The 21,943-nt window shown below is 41.1% G+C and overlaps 2 protein-coding genes across 4 annotated transcripts; both read right to left on the bottom strand.

The window, feature by feature from the left end:
* Window positions 1-1,153: 1,153 nt before the first annotated feature.
* gareml (GRB2 associated, regulator of MAPK1-like) lies at window positions 1,154-18,654 on the bottom strand. Of its 3 annotated transcripts, XM_026142716.1 has the most exons (8): window positions 16,898-18,654; window positions 14,267-14,407; window positions 8,638-8,768; window positions 7,835-8,000; window positions 6,297-7,147; window positions 5,680-5,800; window positions 3,861-4,030; window positions 3,011-3,133 (listed from the first exon to the last, which is right to left on the bottom strand). In XM_026142716.1, the coding sequence occupies exons 1-8, from the start codon at window positions 17,007-17,009 to the stop codon at window positions 3,080-3,082; spliced, it is 1,746 nt and encodes a 581-aa protein (XP_025998501.1). In that variant the 5' UTR covers window positions 17,010-18,654; the 3' UTR covers window positions 3,011-3,079. The 3 variants fall into 3 exon arrangements, with proteins under 3 accessions (XP_025998499.1, XP_025998500.1, XP_025998501.1); XM_026142714.1 differs by lacking the exon at window positions 5,680-5,800 and having other exon boundaries at window positions 1,154-3,133; XM_026142715.1 differs by lacking the exons at window positions 5,680-5,800; window positions 14,267-14,407 and having other exon boundaries at window positions 1,154-3,133.
* Window positions 18,655-18,716: 62 nt separating this feature from the next.
* On the bottom strand, window positions 18,717-21,368 carry atp5mj (ATP synthase membrane subunit j). The gene is made up of 4 exons (XM_026142717.1): window positions 21,262-21,368; window positions 20,426-20,549; window positions 19,996-20,019; window positions 18,717-18,848 (listed from the first exon to the last, which is right to left on the bottom strand). The coding sequence occupies exons 2-4, from the start codon at window positions 20,547-20,549 to the stop codon at window positions 18,835-18,837; spliced, it is 162 nt and encodes a 53-aa protein (XP_025998502.1). The 5' UTR covers window positions 21,262-21,368; the 3' UTR covers window positions 18,717-18,834.
* Between the last annotated feature and the right edge of the window lie 575 nt (window positions 21,369-21,943).

Below are 21,943 nucleotides of genomic sequence, written 5' to 3'. Positions count from 1 at the left end.
GCAAAAAAAAAAAAATATTTCATAGTTCAGCAATACTGATCAATCTAATAAACTTAAACCTACACCATCCTCCCTATTCTGGTATTTTAAAGAGTACTTAGGTTGCTTAATATTTATGCTAACTAACAGGGTTCCAACTCCCAGCAACAACAAAAATAAATAAATAAAAAATAGGGAACCACCCCTCACGCTCCACCTCATGATGCTTAATCGACGTAATCAACCTTAATTTGATGCAGTGTGAAAAAAAAAAATGCACGGAAATCAATTATTTTTCAAGAAATATTAAATAGATTCAACATCTTTCTTCAACAAAATTGCAGACTGCACAGATGGTACCTTCCCAAAGGAAAAAGTACTATAGCTTACTAGGGTATATATATTAGACTTAATAGTCACTATATACAGTAATGGACTTCTATACATTTTACATCAGATTAAAACTTTGGGTGTAAGATTCAGATAAATATTAAATAATTAAAAGCGAGACATCTTAAATGAGAATAAGAAAGAAAAGTATGTCTTTGTGCCCCCTTTTCTCTGTTCATGCCCTATCGGCCCCCCTGGCTAAACTTTGCTAGATGCGCCCCTGCACAGTTACAGCCGTCAGCTACGTAGAAAAAGATCCTCGAGTAGAAAGTAATATTAAATACATTCTAACAACAGCTGATCAAGCTTAAACGTGCTGCTGTTGTTCAGCCGCTGGTTTCCTCTTTCTGGTGCGAAGTGGGCCAAAAACAAACAAGAGACACGGACTCGCGACAGAAAAGCCGATCGGCTGATCATTAAGCAGTTTCATGATTGAAGTAGCAGCCGGAGAGCGAGAGGCAGTCGCTCGTTAAGCTTAACGCAGGAATGCTTTACAAACATTCAGAGATGGACTTACACACTTGCTTTACTTCTCTCGGGGATAACTTTGTCGGAGATGAAATGCCGGGTTGCTAGCGAAGCTCCAAATGCTCAAACAGACCACCGACAGGTCCCGCATGCCACAGCCGCTCTATCACGTGATGCATACTGCTCCGACGTGCTAACGTTCTGAGGTGAGTTACGGCCTGTTGCAAGTTTTGTGAGGTGCTTTCGTGATATTTAATGGATCGGATTACATTTTTTATTTTTCTCCGATATCCGATCCAGTAATTTAGGTCAGTATCGGACCGATACCGATACGTAATATCGGATCGGTCCATCTCTAGTAAAAACATCTCATTTTTAATGCTCTAAGAAGAGAAACTGAAGTGTTGTGCTTATTATCATTTTTCTGACTCAGTGATTTTTAGGTAGAATTTTTTTTTGTTTATTTATTATACATTTTTATGTGAGTTTCTTTTTAATTCATTGAACAAACTTCACAGCTGTTCTGTCCAAGACTTAATAACTTGGGCTTTTTTATGCTATGTAGAAAAGCAAAGAGTAGCTGTGTTAACTTATTACAAAATTCGACTACATTCATTATCAGTTTCTAATGTCTGCTATCTGAAGATGAGGTTTGTGCTGATAACCTCATGCTCGGCCAGGTGGAGCAAGTTCAATGAAGAATTCTCCCCTGTCTCTCTCGCTGTTGCTTTTCTGTCTTTATTTTAGGTCATCTGCAGATGTTACAAGAGATTATAACAGAAACAAAGCACTCACAGATGGATCTAAAACAGTGGGTGAAAAAGGCAGCAAAGGTAGTGGCAGAAATATTAGCTTTCCAAGGAAACTGAGTGGTGACAATTCCTGATATTGTAGGACTTTGATCAATCTATGTGGATGAGAAATCTGAGGTACTCTTACAACTCCATTTCTGAGTTTTACTATAACACTCATTGTTACCTTTAAAGGGACTGTTAATAAAAATATCATCCCTCCCGAAGCATAGACTGACCTGTACCAAAAAAAAATCAGTCCAAAACCTCAGTAATTTTGTCAATGACTGCTCAGAGGTCTGATATTTTTCATATTTTCCTCATTGTTCTTTTGAAGGTAGTTTTAATTTACAACAACCTCCCACTTTATCTGTGCCAATTACATTCCACTGAAACTCAGTGAATAAAGAAGGATGTCTAAATGACCTGTATAGGGTCAAAATGTTACAATTCCTTAAATTACCTTGTCTTGAAATTAATTTAACACCTATTGATGACTAAATAAAGTGTCTAAAAAGTGCTGAAATTCTGTTCATTCATCAAATCTCATTTAAAGTAAAATGATAGAAATTTCCCCTGCATATCAAATTCTAAGTTGAACGGTGTGAACGCCACACATTGTTTAAATCAGACTTTAAGTTCCAAAGAGGGCACTTTTATCCTGGAGCTCTCTGTTGTAGCCATTTGTTAGTAAAGTAGTGCCAGACTGTGATTCAGACAGGAAACATGTCAGTCTGACTTTGAGCATTAGAGCCAGTCAAGTGTCAATTCTACAGTTTGACCACAGTGTGGCGTTGTTTCCTTCAGTTTCATTCATTGGGCTCAGCAGCCAGTTGGTCACAGTGGAAGGCACATTCAGGGAGGCTCAGCAGCCAACAGGCACATTCTCAGGACAGTGTGTATATTAGATTTTGGGCCTCCAGCCCTGTATGAATTGTGTGATCTTGGTCACATGGAGTCGGCTCAGGTGGAAGTCATGTGACAAGATATCTTCAGTCAGCTGCACCAGCAAGCTGCCATCGATTCGCTCCCTTTGGAACACGGACACCGCTGCCTCTGATAGGCCAATAAACCGCAGGCAAGCTGAGACTTCCTCCAATGACAGAGCAGACAGGTCAGCGGGAGGTCGCCAGGTAGGGTCAGGGAGCGGGGACAACCCCTCAGGGACTCCTGTTGATGTCCCACCACCCTCCGCGCCTCTGGAAGAATCTGTTGTGGAATTGGGAGCAGGCTCAGGCGAGGGACAAGGGGACTGGCGGTTGAAGGGGTTCAACGCCCCAAAGGGAGCAAATCGACTCTGTGGGGGTGGCGGTCTGAGTCGAAGTCCAGAGGAAGTGAAGGAATCCACCCATGGCTCTGCCCAGGTGGCTTGTGCAGGCTGAGGATTGGCTGTGTTGTCTGTAGGGATGCCAGAGACAGGCTCAGGACTAGTAGGATTAGGGGCAGAGCAGTCACCCCAAGAGCACGGGTAACAGTAGAGGGAGGCATCGGGGGAGGGGGAGCAACTGGGACAAGACAGAGAAAATGGAAATGTTACATATCAGCTACATATCATATTTACAAAAGTATTTAAATGACCATATTTCAAGTTCCAGCAGCTACCTGCTGAAAAATTCTCCTTAGCTTGCTGTCAATTCATAAAAAATGTATCATTCCATATATCGTCTATTTATAGAACAAGCAAACAATCAATATGGAGCTTCATATTGTAAAATGGCATTGCTTTCTGTGCTTCTGTCAGTTCAGATTAGATAACCTTCCCATACTTTCTTTCCATATACCTTATAATCTTCTTTAAAGGGCAAGAACGGGAAATCTGTAAGCAGTAACCTTTCAGAGCTGAAAAATGCAGCCAAAAAAAAAAAAGACTTCCCCGCATGTTGGTGACTTATCAGACAAATATTATTGCTCGTCAGGTGGGTTGCACTAAGGAAAAAACAATCTAAACTTGAGACTTGAAAATAGAAGTCCACAAACTAATGGGTGTCTACATCCATATCTTTTGGACATTTTTCATTGCAATTTATTTGGAAACAGCCATTGCAGTAGCTCTGTTTGAAGCTACAGTATTTGGACTCTTGCAGTAGTTTGGAACTCGAGGAACTTCATTCTCTCCCTTTTCGTGTAATCAATCATGTCAAGCAGTGAAACCAGAAAAGGCTTTCAATCCTCTCTAAAATGATACCAGTATGTCAAAATAAGGATTTACACATTACGTGTTTTATACTGTACCTGTCCTGTAGTCCAGAGGAGTAAAAGGAGATGTTTGGTCTCGGGGAGGTGGACGTTTTGGGGAAGCGAGGTGGAACAGGAGGGCTGGGAGCTGGACTGGAGATGGAGCCTCCTTTGGAGCAACGAGGGGGAACTGGAGGGGCGATCAAATAGCGACACTCCTCTCTCACCTGCAAGCACAAACCACACACACAGAAACATAAGCATAACAATAACACACACAACAGCCAAATAAAAAAAGGTTAATCTTAAAAATAGACTTCTCAGGAGGCTTTGTGCAAGTGTGTGCGTGCAACACATAGTAAATGTCAAACTTTGTGACCTTTACAACTCAAACAAAGTCCTTACACACAGTAGCAGCATCTAGATACACACACACACACACACACACACACACACACACACACACACACACACACACACACACACACAGTGTCTTGGCAGGCTAAATATCAGGAGAACGCTATGTGTGACAGGGTATAATCCAGTTGCAGAGGAGACGTCAACACCCACACAAACCTTTCTGTTCCGCTGCCCTCACTTTAAAAGGGAAAAAAAGTTAATTAAACAAAACAAAAGCATGAAAATGTGCGCTTTACAAACAACATACACAGTTACACATGGACACCATTGCCTGGGAAGACTCTTAGAAATGTGAAACAGCTCACTAGGTAAAACAACATCGTTTTCAATAGGACACCATTTCCTCTTTAAAAAGACAAGAAAAAAGAGATGTTTTAATTCATGGAAGTGCTGGTCGACCCCCAGCTTTAAGGTCAACACTAGAGCTGTACAGAAAATGCATTACCATATTAAAAAAGAACCTTTATAGTCTACATAAAGCCTGACTTGCACCAGTTTGAGTGTTAAAATTAATCTAGTAAATTTCATTATACATCATGTAATGCACGTTATAAATTTCATTATGCGCTACAAAAGGAATATTTTAAGGCAAGTCTGCATTTTTGCTGTACAGCAGCATTTAGGCGAAAACAGTAGAGGTGATTAATTCATTTGTAATCAGTAGAACAACAGTTATTTGGTCTCACCAAAAGCAAAAGTAAAAAATACCACAAATTCACAAAAATGTACAAAGAAAGCTAACAATATATCACCTGCAATGCTTATTTTCTGAAGAAAAAAAATTCCTAGGTATGACCTTCTCAGACTTTTCTGTAACTCAATGTCAAGCCAAACCCTGGGAACTCTGATGGAGCCAGTCAATGAGACTTTAATGGGAGATTTCCTGGCTCCAAATGGGAACTTGAAGGGGTGACTATGCATGGAAGCATGATCAGTCCATTTACAGTAAAGGTAATGTGTTAGTCACACATCTTTGAATTTCTATGTTATTTAAAGAGAGAAAATCAATGACACATGCTAGCTTAGGAAAGACTAGGGCTTAGCTGCTGAATAACCACTCTGCTATTGAAGTTAGGACCTTGCTGCATATGATATTAAAAAGAGCAAACTAAAACAACCATGCCAATCAAGTCTGTGGAAATTAATTTCCTTTGGTTATTTTCAGACAGATTTTTTTCTTCTGGTCTCAGCAAGTTAATTCACACAATAATCCATAATCCAAGTAATCCTTATAATATTAAAAAACTGAAATGCTCTATATGTTTAAGAAATTTCTCCTAGGAGTTGTAGTGCTGATTTATAGCAATCACATTAAAAAGCTTCAGCAGTCTTAATAGCTTTAGCTTTCGGTTCAATTCATTAGAAATAATCAGCCACAACCTAAAAACCACTAATGAGTGAAGTGAACGACAGCACTGATTCTCTCTAGTTCTGCTTGGAAATCCTGGGTCCTTACATTGATGGAGATAAGTAGACACGTACGACCAACCCAGGTCAATAACAGCTCCCATGGCAATGTGGAACTGATGATAGTGGTTTCTCCTAAAAGAACAATCCTCCCCGAAACACTGCAAAAACTCCTCGAGAACATGGAAAAAATACAAAGACACTGACTGGTTATCCAGACATGACAGATCCCAATCTGAGCTGTGTAATGTGCCAGAACGTTCCCAGAGGATCCACTACCTTTGTTCTAGGACATCTTAAGGGATCCCATGTCTATGGAGAAACAGGTTAGAGCCATTTTGGCAGCACAAATAGGCTTACACAACACTGTGTACGTGGTTTTTATGTTGAGGCTGACCAGCTTATGTATCTCTATCTATCTATGTATATCTGTATGTGCTATAAGAGTAAGGGTGGTGTATTGCAGCATTTCCAGTCAGTGTGCATTACAGTCAGTGTGCGCTTGTATTTGCGTTGAGTGTATCAGTGGGGTTTAAGAGCTGTTGTGTATGAATAATTCAAGGCAGCCATCCTGACTTTTAACAGCCGGATGCTACTGTGGACAGATAAGAAGGATGACAGACTGAAGAACGAGAAGATGGATGGGAGGCAAGGACTGCAACTCACAGCATCAGATTTTGGAGGTACAGGTGGCGGGGTAGACACTCTTGTCACCACGGTACCAAGAGAACCATCCAGTGAGGAAGATGAATGGAAGGATATGAGGTTTGGCTCCTTTCCTAAGCCCTCTGCATTTTGATTGGTCCAGAGTTCCTCATAAGGGATTTCCTCAGCGGTCCTCATTTCACCCTCAGTCCATTCAGGAGTCACATACTCCCTCTCCTCACCTGGCCCCTCCCCTAGCCGCTCTCCAAGGGAGTCCCTGCAGCGCTGAGATACGCTGTCTGAGACTCCACCAACATACCCGCACATTGAGAGACGCTGCAGTGCCGGTGCCAATGAGTCCTGGCTCGACACGCACACGCGAGAGCGCCGTGGGCTCACACACTCCTCAGTCATACACTCCAATTCTGGCCGAGTTTCTCTAACAGCACGAGAGTAGGCATCTGGGTCAAATGCATGTCGCAGAAGAAGGCTCTCCAATGCTGCTTTGTGCACGGAGGCCTCGGCCACATTAAACCGGGGCATGCAACGCAGCAACAAAAAGTGGGAGGGGGAGACTTCCTGATGGCGGAGAACCATGCAGAGCACCACCGTCTTGCTGACTATGTTGAGCAGCTTGTAGCGGTGGCCCTCTCGTACTGCGTGACGGTCGTAGGGGTTTCGTGGCGGCCTCGACGGCACAGACACGTTGACGGGGAGGCGGACTCTCTCAATGATGCTGCGCACCGTGTGCTCCCCCCCCAGCATGCCTTGCTCCAGTGGAGAGCGTGTGCAGAAGCGTCCACGGCAGCCAAAGGGCAAACTGACACTTTGATTGGTGCGATGGTTCATGCAGACCAGGCAGGGCGTTTTACCTGAAGAGACAAAGAAGATATTTAGGAGTTCACGGGTGGATCAGTCCTAACACAACAATAATACAATTTTAACTTTTTCAAAAATGTCTATGTTTGAAAGACAAATCCACAGATTTCAATGTGAAGTGAATACCTTTGATCTTCTTGTTACAGCGCAATGTTCTGCTGGGAAACTCTGGGTTCTGAAAGTTATTTTCACATGCGCCAAATACCACCCCCTCCCACCCACCAATAGCAACAGGATATCTTCAACACAAGTGACCTCCACTAGCAGGACAATGTGCCCAGCCACGCTGTAAAAAATGCTCGAGAATGGCTCTAGGACCACACAAAGAGTCCAATGTGTTCACTGCCGGGTCTGGACTCCCAATCCGCAGGACTCATCAAGGCCCTACCCTGCAATCCACAGGACCCATAAGATCTTCTGCCAACGAACAGCCCCAGGGAACCTGTGTCCATGCTGCGACAGGTCAAAGCTGTCTTTTGCGGCATGAAGGACACCTAAACAATATTAGGCAGGAGGTTTAAATGTTGCGGCTGACTGGTATTCTTCAAAAAAAAAAAAGGAATGAACTTCAGCAACCTTCAGTTCTGCCAGTGCTTTTGTTTTCCTCGTTCTCGTGTGCATGTTCTACAACTGAAACGGCGCTTCATAACTTTACAGCTCAATAGTTCAGCCTGACTTACTTCTGGGAGTCTTTCCTAGTCGTCTAAGAAGCGCGCTCAGTCCCGTCTTTTCCTTTGAGGGAGTGGCACAGAGAAGCTCTGCTTTCCCCATGAGCGACAGCTCATCTCCAGCCTGCAGAGTGAAACTGTAGGGCTCACTGTCTTCACTAAATTCCCCTGAAACAACCTGCAACACAGACATGGATGTATATGTGTATAAGATATTGCATGACTCAGGGATTAATTACTATAAAAGTACTGTTGTGGTTAGTTAACTACCTGTAGTTAAAAGCCACTCCCCATCCATGGACCTTTTTTTTTTGGACCAAATTCTCGTCAGCCAATCATGGCCTCGAAAAAAGAAGTCTATATCTAAATTTGGTTAAACAAAAGTGAAAAGTCCTCTTTTGAGGCTATTATGGAAAACTTCAATGCAACTAGATTTCACCCACCATTTCATGTTTTACACCTAGTTTTTGTTTCAGTAATACAAACATCCTTGCCTTTGTTTTTTCATTTGTTATAACATATTTAGATATGAAATGACTGTGATCAGACAGCCACACTTCAAGCATCCACTTCGAGTGCACAGTCTGAGGAGGTTGCAGAAATGTTGAGAAGGAAGAGTGTCCCTTCACTTTTCAAACACCTTAGAAGAAGGCTTTTCACCTTTCAGTTTTGACCAAATCTTAATGCTGTTTAGATTTCATTAAAGCTGTCTTTATTGTCTATTCAGTGTCTGTTCGCTTTCTTTCAAACACGTTTTTGCTGTGGTGGTAAATAGGGCAAAGCTGAAGTGGAAATTCATTATAGGCGTGCCTTACTTTGACACTGAAAGTGATCGTCTCCATGACAAAAACTCGGTCTGGAAAGGCACCAGCAACCTCCTCCACACTAGAGAAATACTGGACTGGATCCCTGACGTCCCGGTCTTCATCCAGCAACTTGAATTTGCCTATAGAGAAGATCGGTGTGATACAGGAGGAAAGAAAGGGGTGAAGAGTGGCAAAGGAAATGAGAGAGAGGACAGAAGAAGATTATGTTGAGAGATGGGAGAAGAGAAACAGTGAAAAGAGGTAGGAAGAGAAGAGTGGAAGGGGAGAGCGAGTTAGGAAAAAGCCAGAGGCGGGGAAAAAGAGCGGGTGAAAAGTTCCTTTTCGGCTGCTTATAGTTTCACTATAAAAGCACACACATCTGCAGCAGAGGAATATAAAGACACCTCGGTGACCTATGACCTGGCACCAGCTCTTTCCCAATCGACAGCCGACTGGGTTGCCACAGTAACGAATAAAGGACCCCCATTCTCACGCAGAGCAGAGACACATCACCATGGAGACACTTACACATACACTGTCACGCACACACACAAACTCATCCCTCTCTCTCTTTGACTCTTTCTGTCCCTTGCTCATCCCCTCGTCTGTAAATCTTTCACCCTCCTGAACTTAAGTTTTGTGCTGTTGAAGCTGTAAATATTTTTTTTTTGCCTTTTTGCCTCTTTTCAACATTGAAAAGAGTCATTTAACAGCCCGTAAACCAAACCGACATTGTTCAAAGGACATTTTAAATGCTTTGCTCCTGTTGGCCAGTTTATCAGACTGCAATGGAACGACTACATCCTTTCGAGGATCCTCCTTCTTTTCACAGAGTCAGAGTTTGAATGAACAAGAGAAGTTTTTTTGGGGTTTTTTGGGTTTTTTTTGTCTGGTAGACAGAGTAGAATACCAAACTCCACCATCATCTACGCCAGAAGCTCTCTCATTCTCTTTTTCTTCCACCCCCCACTTTCCAATTCAAAATGAGCCCCTAGGATAAGGAGCTTCCACCCACCTAACAATACCAGCAAAATCCCACTTTTCAACACAACCCACCACCCCCTCAAAGAGTAGGAGTTGGAAATAAAACAAGGTTTACCACCAACCTAAACAAAGCCCTGCTCAATTCTGGAAATGTATATTTAGTCAAAAGTGAGATTCCAAATGTCGCTGATAGGCAACAGAACACAGATGTGACGTCATATTAAAAAGCTACTCTTGCTATATGATAAAGCAGGCTGGTATTTGTAAAGGCTTCCACATAAGGCTTTTGGCCACTGGGTCCACCTTACAAGGGTGGTTGCAGCCTCAGTTGCTTCCCTTAATCCCATTCATGATAAGTGATCATTCAGCTTTTCTGTCCTCTGTCATCCCAGCCTCTCAGTGATGGGTAGACGAGGATGCAGACAAGCAGGGAGGAGAAGAAGCAGGGAGGCATCCTGTTGTCCATCCCCACGGGGAAACCTATATTGCACTCATCCTACGCTTATTTAGACTTCCTGTATGAAGTCATCACACAGACATTAGCTCATCACAGACGATGGCCTGTGATTCCAAAGCAACTCATCTAACATATTTAAAGGGACACAAAAGTAGTGCTAAAAGGATGCGTTCATGTAAATGCGTCTTTTTCGGATCTGTTGGAATGCATCATTAAGTAAAGAGGATGTCAGGCTGATGATTTGCTTCAGGGTCTCCTATTTGATTTCATCACATAAAAAACCACTCTTTGATTACGAACACACTTTTTCACGATTGCAAACTGATTAGACACAAATAAGAAACAACTATATTTATTGCAAACAAACAAACAAAACAACACAAGTAAAGTCAAGGATTACAGCCAGAATAGGTCACTAAAAGAATTATGGAGCTGCAGCCTTCTATCTTTAAAGCTGGACAGATACTCCTTTTTAATTAAATCTTGGAAGCACACAGCATGTTTTAATCAGCTTTTCTCCGTGGCCAGAACTTTTATGTTTGAACTGCACGGATGAGCTGACTGGCCACAACAAGGGCTCTAAACCCACTGAATGTAAGCAAGGGACCTTTGGTTGAGTTTGTCCATTGTTGCTGTGTTTAGTGTAGTGAAGAAGAGAGAGGGGCAACATTACTTTGTGCAATTCTTGCAAGAGGAAAAGAGAAAAATAGGGGGTCACAGCTGGCTGGGAGAAGCAGACAATACAGTCTGTTTGTTGTGTGTTGATTTTTGTCAGAGCTCTGCCTAAGACTACAATGTGAAAGTCAAGTCATATAAAAGACTGTCTTCTGATTATTCAAGCAATTAATTGAGGGCCGTTACCCGCTGGGAGTGAGAACATAAAAGAACAACTCACTCTCCCAGATCCTGAAATTAGGCATTAATATTAACCACTTTTTGAGCTTACAAGAGGCTATACAGATCTTTCCTGTTTATACTGATAACACCCCAAAAGTTCTACATTAAAACGGATATAAACAGAAACGTTGGAAAAAATAACCAATGCTAATGAACAATGCCATTAAGTTGAAAAAAATCTGCATATCTCCGACTCTGCATAGATTTATTTATTTATACATCTAGGAGTTTACTAGAGCAGCTTTAAACAGTCAGTCCAAAGTAATTCCCATTTATCCTTTAATGAGCCTTGCACCTCCTTAGTTATGACTATAGGAAGGATATCCCCTCTCCATGACATCATGCAGAGCCAAGAGTGAAAAGAAAAAGCCTGAGCTGAGTCTGAAGCCGGAGCTCTTTGGCTCACAGGACTTAAGCTGACCTTATTAATTAAAATATTTCACCATCTTTAATAAGCATTCATGAATATAAGAATAAAACAAAAGCTTGCCTTTATTGTGCGTATTATAATTTATAGCTTTCAATCCAATCTCAACACTAAACCAATAAAATAAGTTTAAAAAACAAAGAAACTGAACAAACTAGTGAATCGTTGTTACCTTTATTGGGCATTCTTTATTCTACTTGGTAATATATATATATTTGCTATTTTATTACTTTCTGTGTTTCTAATCTCTGGGAAATACTAGCTGTCACGTGTTTCAGATATGAAATGCTGAATGATCTCAACATACTCCCCCCTCCCAGCCAAATGTTGTAGCGTGAGGTGACATCAGCACTCCATCAGTGGAGGAAGCAATGGAGAGAAGGCATTAAGATCCAGTTACACTGAGAATAATGTGACTGGGTTGAGAGTCGGAACAATGGGATGGTGGGGATGAGCTCCGGTGAGGTCATGCTGGCTAGACTCATTCAGCAGGAAGACGCGAGTCAATGGACAACTGGAGTCAGACAAGGTCACATGGTACACGAGTGAATGTGTGAATGAAGGTGGTAGTAGAAGATGTGCTCATCTGTACATTAAGAGTTTAAAGTACGCAACTCCTCCGCAAAGAGATTCTATTATGCTTTTATTCATTCCCTGTCTGTTACAATGGCAGATGATCATATTAAGGATAGGAAAAGTTTTATACTGCATAATGAGGGACGAAATCTCTGGTTTAAGTAAACTTGTTTAGAGTATTTCAACTTTTGGATCTGTATAATATCAGAGTGCGTGAATGTCCATAATATGGCCACCTCAGGCACAAGGCTCTGAATGTCAAAAGATGACCCCCGCACATCTCTCTTTTAAACATTCTGTTTGTGAGGGACAACCAATCAGATAAAAGTTGTTTTGAAATGGGGAGGAGCTAAGAATAGCTTGACTACACCAAGACCCAGTATAAATTAAATAACTGATTATTTTAGTTTGTAATTCGTTTAGAGGTACTCTGATAGATTTGAAGAATAAAAGTTAAATTAATGGCTCCAGATTATTGTGTTATTTTTTTATTACTTAGCAGAAAACTGACAGAATTACTGGAATAGATTGGAAAGTGTAGGATGTCCGCTAACATTTCTACTGGTACTAACAGGGTCAGGGGAAGGTTTGTGTGTTTCAAGGTGTTTTCATTTTCTTGAACAAGAGTGTGAACTCTCCTGAATGAACTGGAGCATCAGCAATTCTATTATTAATTATGAATTACCTCACATTAATAAGGAGTGGTTTTTACTGACATAACACACAAAGAAGGGAAGTTTCCAATCAACCCTGGAGGGAGGAGTTGGGGAGGGTCGTTATTAATATAAATTCAGTTCGTTTATGACAATTATGTGAAACTTTTTTATTTCTTGATAGATGTAGGAAAAAAACTACTGAGCACTGTGCTTGAAGCTGTTCTTAAGTAGAAATACAGCTGCACAATTTATCCCTAGAGCATGCTGGCAAACTGTGTTGTGTCAAACACAGGATGCAGTCATAGTGAGTATTGCGCAAAAGTCTTGAGACACTGGTCTTTTTTTTTAAATACAGGTATGTTTTTACTTGGTTGGCAATAATGTGTTTGTAAATACTATCATGCTGAAAAATGAAGCTGTTGCCAATCGGATGCTTTGCAGATGGTATTGCACGGTGGCTCAAAATCTGATTGTGCTTTTCTGCATTCATGATTCCGTCAATTTTGACAAGATGCTGAACAACACGGACTGAAATGCAGCCCAAAACCAGGACAGAGACATCATGTTTTACAGATGGTTCTAGACAATCTTTGTTGCTTGCTCCTGACCTCCTCCACTCTCCACAAGTTTGGATTCGTCACTCCATAAGATCTGTTGCCACTGATTTTTAGTCCAGTTCTTTTCTTAACCTTTTCTCCCTGTTTCCCTTCTAAGAATGGCTTCTTGACCGCCACCCTTCCATTGAGACCATTTCTGATGAGGCCTCAGCAAACAGTAGACTGTGCAGATGCACATCTCAGGTCCCAAGTCAGGTGTTTGCTAGATTTGTTTCCTATTTCTCATGGACATGACTTTCAGGTGTGGTTCATCTGCTATAATTTTTCTTGCCTGTACACACCATGCTGTGATATGCCAAATTTTCAGCTAGCAGTACTTTGAAAATAACCTTTTTAGTGCAAAATTGCTATTTTATATCTCTCAAAATGTGTTATCTGTAGAATTTTGCATAGATATAACTGAAGAAACTGTAACAAATAATGCATTTTGGTGACAGGCTGCTTTGGTTCTTTGCTAAGTTGTCTGTTATGTGTAGACACAACACTGGTCCATTCGTGGAGTTGAGGTGCCTTTTGATCTTTGAATGATTCATAGGTCAGTGTTAAGTGGCTTAACAATCAAAAGAATTCTCAGGAAATAGCCAGCTACAAGGAAGAGACTGACAATGAGTGAAAAACAGCCAATTTCCAAAGAAAAGCTTTGAAAAATCTTCAGACAGCCTGAAGAACTACTGCTCAAGACAACTTTAAAAGATGAGAAGAAAGTTAAAATAGGACTCGAGACTCAAGACTTTTGCACAGTACTGTATATTAAGCTTAATTAAATCTTAACACTTTAATTAAATGGTATTATAAGATTTGAAGGAACAACACAAAGAAAATAACATATTGAACTTTCAGCTTATTGATCCACAGCTATTTTGTTTGTAGATGCTTTCAGAGAAAAAGAATCCTGTAGAAATTCTTGACCTGTTTTTTACTCCTGCAGCAAATGAACATTTTATGGAAAATCTATATATTTAGGACAAAGGTTTTCTCCCCGCTGATGTATAAAAGCAAAGTGTATGTGCAGATGCATGCTCACCCTGATACTGCAGAGGGATGTCAATTTTGGGACCAATTACATAGTGACCCTCCTCTAAGCTGTGGGCCGTCACTGTGGTCCACTGACGGCAGGAGTGTAAGAGCACCACATCGTCCTCTGACAGACCCTCCACACATTCACCTGCAGCAAACAAACACACACTCAGAAAGGAATAGGCAAATAGTGTGCAAGTCTCAGGTTTCTCAATTCTAAGGTCACACTTAGCAACTCAGCAGTGGAAAACATTAAAACACCCTCGTAAAAAGCACACATAATTACCACAATCAGTGATGGATCACCCCCCGCTAACCTACTCATCAGGACCCTGCTATGCAACTGGCAACCTACAATTACACAGCCCCCATACACAAACACACAAACAGGGCAGTCCGGCTTTCACAAGAGCTGTGTAGCACAGTGGCATTGATTTCTGCTGATAGCACAGCAGTACAATTCAATCACGCAACACAATGTTACTCCCAAGCCTTTGAGTCAAACAATCATGTTGATAGATGGCTGACTATAAACACAGAAAAGGATACTTGGAAGAAATAAAGCACATTATCTACTGAAACAATGTTAGCTTTCTTCAGGAAGTTTTGCTCATTCCAATTCAATGCTTCGTACTAAACTGTGATGTTAGTATGTCTTATATCGCTCTTGCCTGAGGATGTAGTAATTCTCTGTTATCTTAACATTTCTCCCTGTTCAAAACCTCAATGTTTGGGCCACTGTTTTGTTTTAAACTTTGATTTTTGCACCTAGGTATTTCTTTAGTTGGGAGGGAGCTTTGAAAGGGTCTGTGATAAATGCCTTTTTGAAGTTTCCTTTCAATTTAGGAGAAGTGTTATACCCATTTATTTTTTTCTAGGTTCTGAGACAAACCCCACAAACGCTTCCACTACTAACCACTCTGATATATTCTAAGGGAGTCAGACAGGTTGAAAACTTTCCTTGTGTAGCCTCAATGCAGTCAGTTGGGTGGCTATTTAATTTGCAGTCTGCAGCGTTCATATTGCAGCCCATCACACTCAATTACATCTTTACCCACTCTTGCCGGAGAACACACACACACACACACACACACACACACACACACACACACACACACACACACACACACACACACACACCATATGGATAAACACTGTAGTTGTTTGTTGACGCTGCCCTGAAACGGAGCTGTCATCATGCCCTGCTGTAAATAACTAACTACCATCTGGGCTGGCTGGATATGCAAAAAAGGAGGCATCACGAGTGGGGTAACTACAGTGCAGTTAATAAACACCTACGGGAGGTCTCTCTATGCGATGTTCAGGCGCGCTGCCGGGAGTAAGGTGCGTAATTTTTCCGGGACTGTGACACGGCTTCGGGTGCGCGCTTTTGTGCAGCGGGGAAACTTGGAGGGTTTTTTTCTTCTCCAGAGTTGCTTCTCGTTAGTATTCACTACATTCGCCGACAGATTACAGCATTTGCATATGAATAGAATTGAGCAGCACTTCAACAGCACAACAGATACTTTGTTGCTTTCCAGGCCTCGCTGAGACTGGAACAACTTTGGCCACGACACCCGTCGCCCGTTTCCAAATTAAAGACACCGAATCTGGTGAAGGTGAACGTGAAGGATCACGCTGGCAACGAAAAACATGAGAAATTAATAGAAAACTTGACACTAACGTTAAAACGCGTCTTGCCCGGGTCAGTGAACTAGTGCGGCACGGGTGCAGCGGGTGTATCAAGGTGGCCAGTCTGAACTAAAATATTAACGGAAACACCATCAGATTGGTTTCAAAGTAAGAGCAAGAACCTGGCACTGGCGACTGGGATCAACAATAAAACCTATTAACTCTTAATCCCGTATTACCATTGATGTATGTACTTATTTATTTATTTTTGTGACATAGACATGAGCAACGTAACAAAGATATAATATACTGGACATGTAAATGAAAGCGTATGTTGAGCATGTAATATATCCTCTACTAATCTGTAGTGCCTTAAGTTTAGAGAAGTTTACTGTAATCGCATTTTAATATTAGCAGACCAGTAAAACACATTTTTTTATTTATACTGTTTTTATTTAAAAGCCAATGTTTTTCTTTTAAATTTATTTATTTTAATCTGCTCTATTGCACTCATCTATACAAAACATCTGCCTAAATTAAAGAGTAATTCAATTCGTTGTGCTCATAGATTTGTTGGTTTTGCTCAAGTTAGCTGCTTACAGTTTTTTGCATTTCAAGTTTCCCCTCTTACTAAACGCGCTGACGAATGTGAACATTTATTTTGAAAGTTAAAACCGGAAAAGGTATTTTTTTCTGCCGACCTTGATGCCATTAAAGCACTTCACACGTTCTCCATTAAATTTGGACACTTGTTTTAAACCCCACCGAACGTTATACTCTAAAGCTTCCCACAAACACACTTTATTTATATTTTCACCCTTTTCTTCATTACTCGTCATCATTTTTCTTCACTAGCGTCACGGTTACGATAATTGTAGTGATAAGGAGCCTCAGCGTTAACTAACAACAGTTGGCAAAAGAATTCAACAACAAAAAAAGTGTAAAAAGTTTCTTATGGTCGTGTCGGAGGTAAAATCATCCAGTGAAGCAGGTTTATGTCTCTTACCGTGGGCCAGGCGGACCAGAGTGGGCAGACGGAACTTGCTGACCACCGCGTCCAGCGGCAGCGCCAACGGGCTCCAAGTGATCTCCGACAGGCTCGCCGACAACTTCTCCATCCTCGCGGGTCATCACGCTACCGGAGATAACGGTGACGATGGTGGCGAAGATGGTGATGGCGTTGGTGGTGATGACAGCGATGGACTGGAGAAAGGTGAGGGTGACGGTGGTGGTATAATGGCAAAGAGTTTCGCCATGTTTGAATGTAGGAGAGAGGGAGCGGAGTCACAGTCGGTGCGCTCGAGAGGAGAGAGGGGGAGGGAGGGAGCGCGAGCCCTCTCTCGTTCATTCTCCCCCTCTATCAGCCACTGTTTGTCCACCACCACCCTCATATACAAGTGAATCCGAAACCCAGTCAAACTAGTAGTAGGACTCAAAATGATCAGAAAGGAGGTGAAATGCGCCGATGTCCACTCTGACTGTCCTGGTTTGTAACTCGTGTTTTTCCACTTTATTTATTACATCACTTTGTCCGCTGAGGTTAAACCGTGTAGGTGGTACATGATGTTAGAAGCAGGGACCTTTGGCAAGCATTAGGTCTGGTTTTCGTCAGCTGCAGATTCATTTTCAATACCCAAAAGCCTTTGGCCACAGATAGACCTCATCCACAGCCTGTCATTTACTGTAATGATATACACTCCCTTGGCATCTCGTTGGGCACATCTGTCTTAAAACAATATAGTCTAATTCAGCAGCACTGCAGTAAGTACTGCCATCATCAAGGCTGTGGGCTTCAGTATTGCTGTAATAGTCTCCTAGAGTTTGCTTGTATGTTAACTGCAGCACAAACCTCCAAAATGATCATAACGTTCATAACTTTTTTTAAACAGCTGTATGCATTAATTTCATCACCAGCCAAAAAGACGCCACACTTCCTCACACAGCACTTAATTTGTGGCCCGAGGCAGGACTCCAGTCAACTCATTCAGTTCACTGAACATAACTGTACACACAAACCTATTTATTTCCTATTGATTTTTTGTCAACACATCAGTCATGATGCTACAATTCACTGTGCAGCTGAACAGATGAGTGTGGACTTCACAAGAATAATGTAACCAATGCTGGATATACAATTGTAAGTTCTTAGCTTTATCAAGTGACCTCAGCACATCAAAAACCGAGATTCCTGGTTTCCAAGAATGACTGACCACTCTTAACACACACTCATTGCCAAATATAGTAGTGCTGCAACTTATTCCCAATTCAGTTAGTTAAAATGCAAACCCAAACTGCGATTCACTGGCTATAAATAGCTCACTTATTCCCAGCTTTTCCCCTCCTCCTTCCAAAAGGAAACACTAAAGTGCAAAAGGATACAACTGTCCAAAACAGTACAAGCCTGACTAAATAATGTAAAACCTTAATTGGGATGTGACAGTTCATAGTTCATTTTGAATTTAGAGTCTAACCATAAAGCAATGCAAGCTCAATATAGTTGGTGGACTTGCAATATTTGTATTACAAAGCATCAACAACAATGTGAATAAACTAGTCCCACTTGTATACTTTTAAGAATGTATTGACCTCAATGTAATCATCAAGAGGCCTTTTTATTTAAAAACAGTGCAGTCACTTAAGTCTTCTCATGGTTTTGTTCAGAGAAGAGCTTAAGGATCATTTATATACCCTTCTCTTGATTGTGATCTTATTTTGGTTAGTCTTTGTGTGTCTACGGTCACCACAGGAAAAAGAAAATCTAGTGCTGTTGCTTTATGAAAAGAGAGAGAGAGAGAGATAGAGAGAGAAAGCCAAATTAACCAAAGTTGAGGAAAACAACTTTATTTGTTCCATATTAACAAAAATTCTAATATGAAGCTGAGCCTCTGGATTGGGGGGTATTATTTCACAACAGGTGGAGGGTTGGTCTGCATGGTGGAAAGCTCAATGGTGGGGCTCTGGGGGAAAAAAAATAAAGAGAGGAAAATGTTTAATCAGTAAAAGTCAGTAAGTCCTGTCCAACCATGCAAGATGAGATTACAGTCAATATATTGCAGCAACAAATATCACCAAGAAATAACAAGATTGTCCAAGTAACCCGCTAGTGACATCTGGAGGTAAACACATGCAACAGCACACCATCTAACAGAATAACTTGACTTTTTCCAGAGTGGTACAGATCATGTTCATTGCTCTACCACTCAATCTCAGATCAAGTCTAAATCAGATTTTTCATTACATTTACACATTCACAAATATTTCCTCTATTCTAAATATGACAGTGGTCACTAACAGCAACTTTAAGCCATTTTCTTATATACAGCTCATTCTGAGTAAGTCTGAATCTGCGTTTTTGCACCACTTTATGGTACAGATGTTCTTGGTTAAAGCTGTCATTGTGTGCTTTTCACAAACTAACCAGATTAACTAATTTACAGCTTCATTTTAAATATATGTATGGTGGCCTGTGAATGGGAATATTCATTTTAATGAATTTAACAATGGGTTGGCGATCGTGGCTCAAGAGTTGTGAGTTCGCCTTGTAATTGGAAGGTTGCCGGTTCGAGCCCCGGCTTGGACAGTCTTGGTTGTTGTGTCCTTGGGCAAGACACTTCACCCGTTGCCTACTGGTGGTGGTCAGAGGGCCCGGTGGCGCCAGTGTCCGGCAGCCTCGCCTCTGTCAGTGCGCCCCAGGGTGGCTGTGGCTACAACGTAGCTTGCCATCACCAGTGTGTGAATGTGTGTGTGAATGTGTGGATGTGTAAAGCGCTTTGGGGTCCTTATACAAATACGCTATACAAATACAGGCCATTTACCATAACTCATCTTTGTCACAAAGATTTTTAGAGACTGTCATGGTATATTTTATGTTGTATTATGCGTCTTAAGATGGAAATATCAAGATAATCTGGCAATTAAAATAGCCAATACATTTAATATTCTTGTTAAGCATTACTGAATAAAAATAAATGCCACATAGTGCTTACAAAGCTCAGTGGCGATTTGGTATAGCTCCCAGCACTGCAGACAAACTTATGTCACCACACTTAAAGTCACATTTCTTGAACTTGAATTATAGTATTGGTAAAATAAGTTAGTACTTACTGTCCTTCACAGCCTTCTTCTTGCCTGAGATGACAGAAAACCAAAAAGATTTGTTTAACAAATACAATGAAACAACCCATCTAGATTGTCAGTAATACTTTAATGATTTTTTACTAACAGCTTTTCAATAAAGGACCAAAGCATTCACATAGCAGTAAAATACAAATTGCAATTAAGAGACTGTATGAAAGCACCTCACAAATCACACAAAAGCGAATATTAATTTGAAGATTTGGGCATAGAAACTGCAGACTGATGCCTAACAGGTTGTTTCAATCAGTCTGTTTACTAAAAAAAAAAAAAAAAGGCAGTTACAATACAGGTTCAAAGGGTCATTTTAAGTTTGCATGTCATATTTTATCTGCACTTCTAGTAGATGACATCTAATATAATGTTATAAATAATAATAATAATGAAGTTTTGAACTCACCCCCATAGGAAACTTTGTAGTACAGGTATGTCATGATGCCAACACCAGCCCACATCTCTTGGTATGCCTTAGTGTAGTAAGGGCTCATCAGGGACCACCAGCTTGCAAACGCACGTCCAGCCATCTGAAGGAGGAAGCAGCAGCAAAGTATGAAATTACAGGTCCTCTGTTAAAATCCTCAAAAAACAAAAACAAACAAACAAACAAAAACCCACCTTGCATAATCCGAATATCTAACCCGAAGCTGCATGAACACTAAACTAACATTCAGTCAGCACCAATTTCGACTATAGCTAACTCTCAGAAGCCAGTTAATCAGAAATTAATTCGCACAGAGTGACACCTTGACCCTCAACACGGAGGTCTATCTGATGACTATGGCCACCAAAGAAAAGATGCGTTAAAGAAACATTTTTCTAAACTTTATTATACTACTGATTAACTGACTTGTTGGGTTAATGTCCCTGCTGATACCGACCTGCCTGCTAGCAAGCTTTTAGTTACCCGTTACGTGTAATAATAAATACATACATGTCGCTAATACGAGAAAAAAGAGAAAGTTTACACGTAAATAAATAACAGCTTAGCGCGAGAAGCTAACTATTTCATTCAATAAAACGGCCCGTGACGGACAGATTAGCATCTTTTCTGTAGAACTACAAAGAACGCCAACTAGCCTTAGCAAGACGCTAGCTAGCAAGAAACACCTGGAAAGGCAGCATACATGTCCACAGTTAGTCATCCAGCTTTATTTTAAATACCTATCGTGATGCACTGAGTGTTGTTATGTTATCGTTAAAGTAACCTTGCTAAATAAAAATGAAATCCACCCTTACATTTTAGTTTGTCACGCTGCAGAAGGAAGGTCAAGACAGCGCTGCTGCTAAACGTCAAAGTCGTGGGGGAAAGCTTCTTCTACTTTCAACAGCGTAGTACTTCCGGTACGTTTTTGCTCCGTAGTGCCACCGAATGGAGGGACCAGTTTGAGACAAACTAAGCTTTGTGACACGGTGCATTTTCCTGCTGAAAGCAGCCATGGGTACACTGTGATCATAAAGGGGTGGACATGGTCAGCATTGATACTCAGGTAGACTGTGACGTGTAAAAGATCTATAATATATATATCTAGTTATACAGTATCTATAGTAATAGTTTATCTATATGTTATTGTATATTTTTTCTAGTAGATTTATCTTTTTAAGGTCTGCAGTAATGTGTAACTAAATATTTAAAATAAGTGGTATGGACTGCAAAGTGTACTTTTTGCATTGCAATTGCAGGTCTAGCCTCATATTGACTATTTCTTGCATTCACTATTTCCTCTTCAGTCACCTTTCTCACTCACTATGTGTAATTAGACCTCTCTGCACTGAATCATACTTGTTATTAATCTCTAGCTTTCTTCCACAGCACGCCTTTTATCCTGTCTTCCTTCTCTCAGCCCAACTGGTCGCAGCAGATGGCTGCCCCTCCCCGAGCCTGGTTCTGCCGCAGGTTTCTTCCTGTTAAAAGGGAGTT

The sequence above is a fragment of the Astatotilapia calliptera genome, chromosome 15, assembly GCF_900246225.1.
Source record: "Astatotilapia calliptera chromosome 15, fAstCal1.2, whole genome shotgun sequence".
In the NCBI taxonomy this organism is placed as follows: Eukaryota; Metazoa; Chordata; class Actinopteri; order Cichliformes; family Cichlidae; genus Astatotilapia; species Astatotilapia calliptera.
Note: the sequence above shows the minus strand (reverse complement) of the source record. Positions and strands in the feature narration are given on the sequence as shown.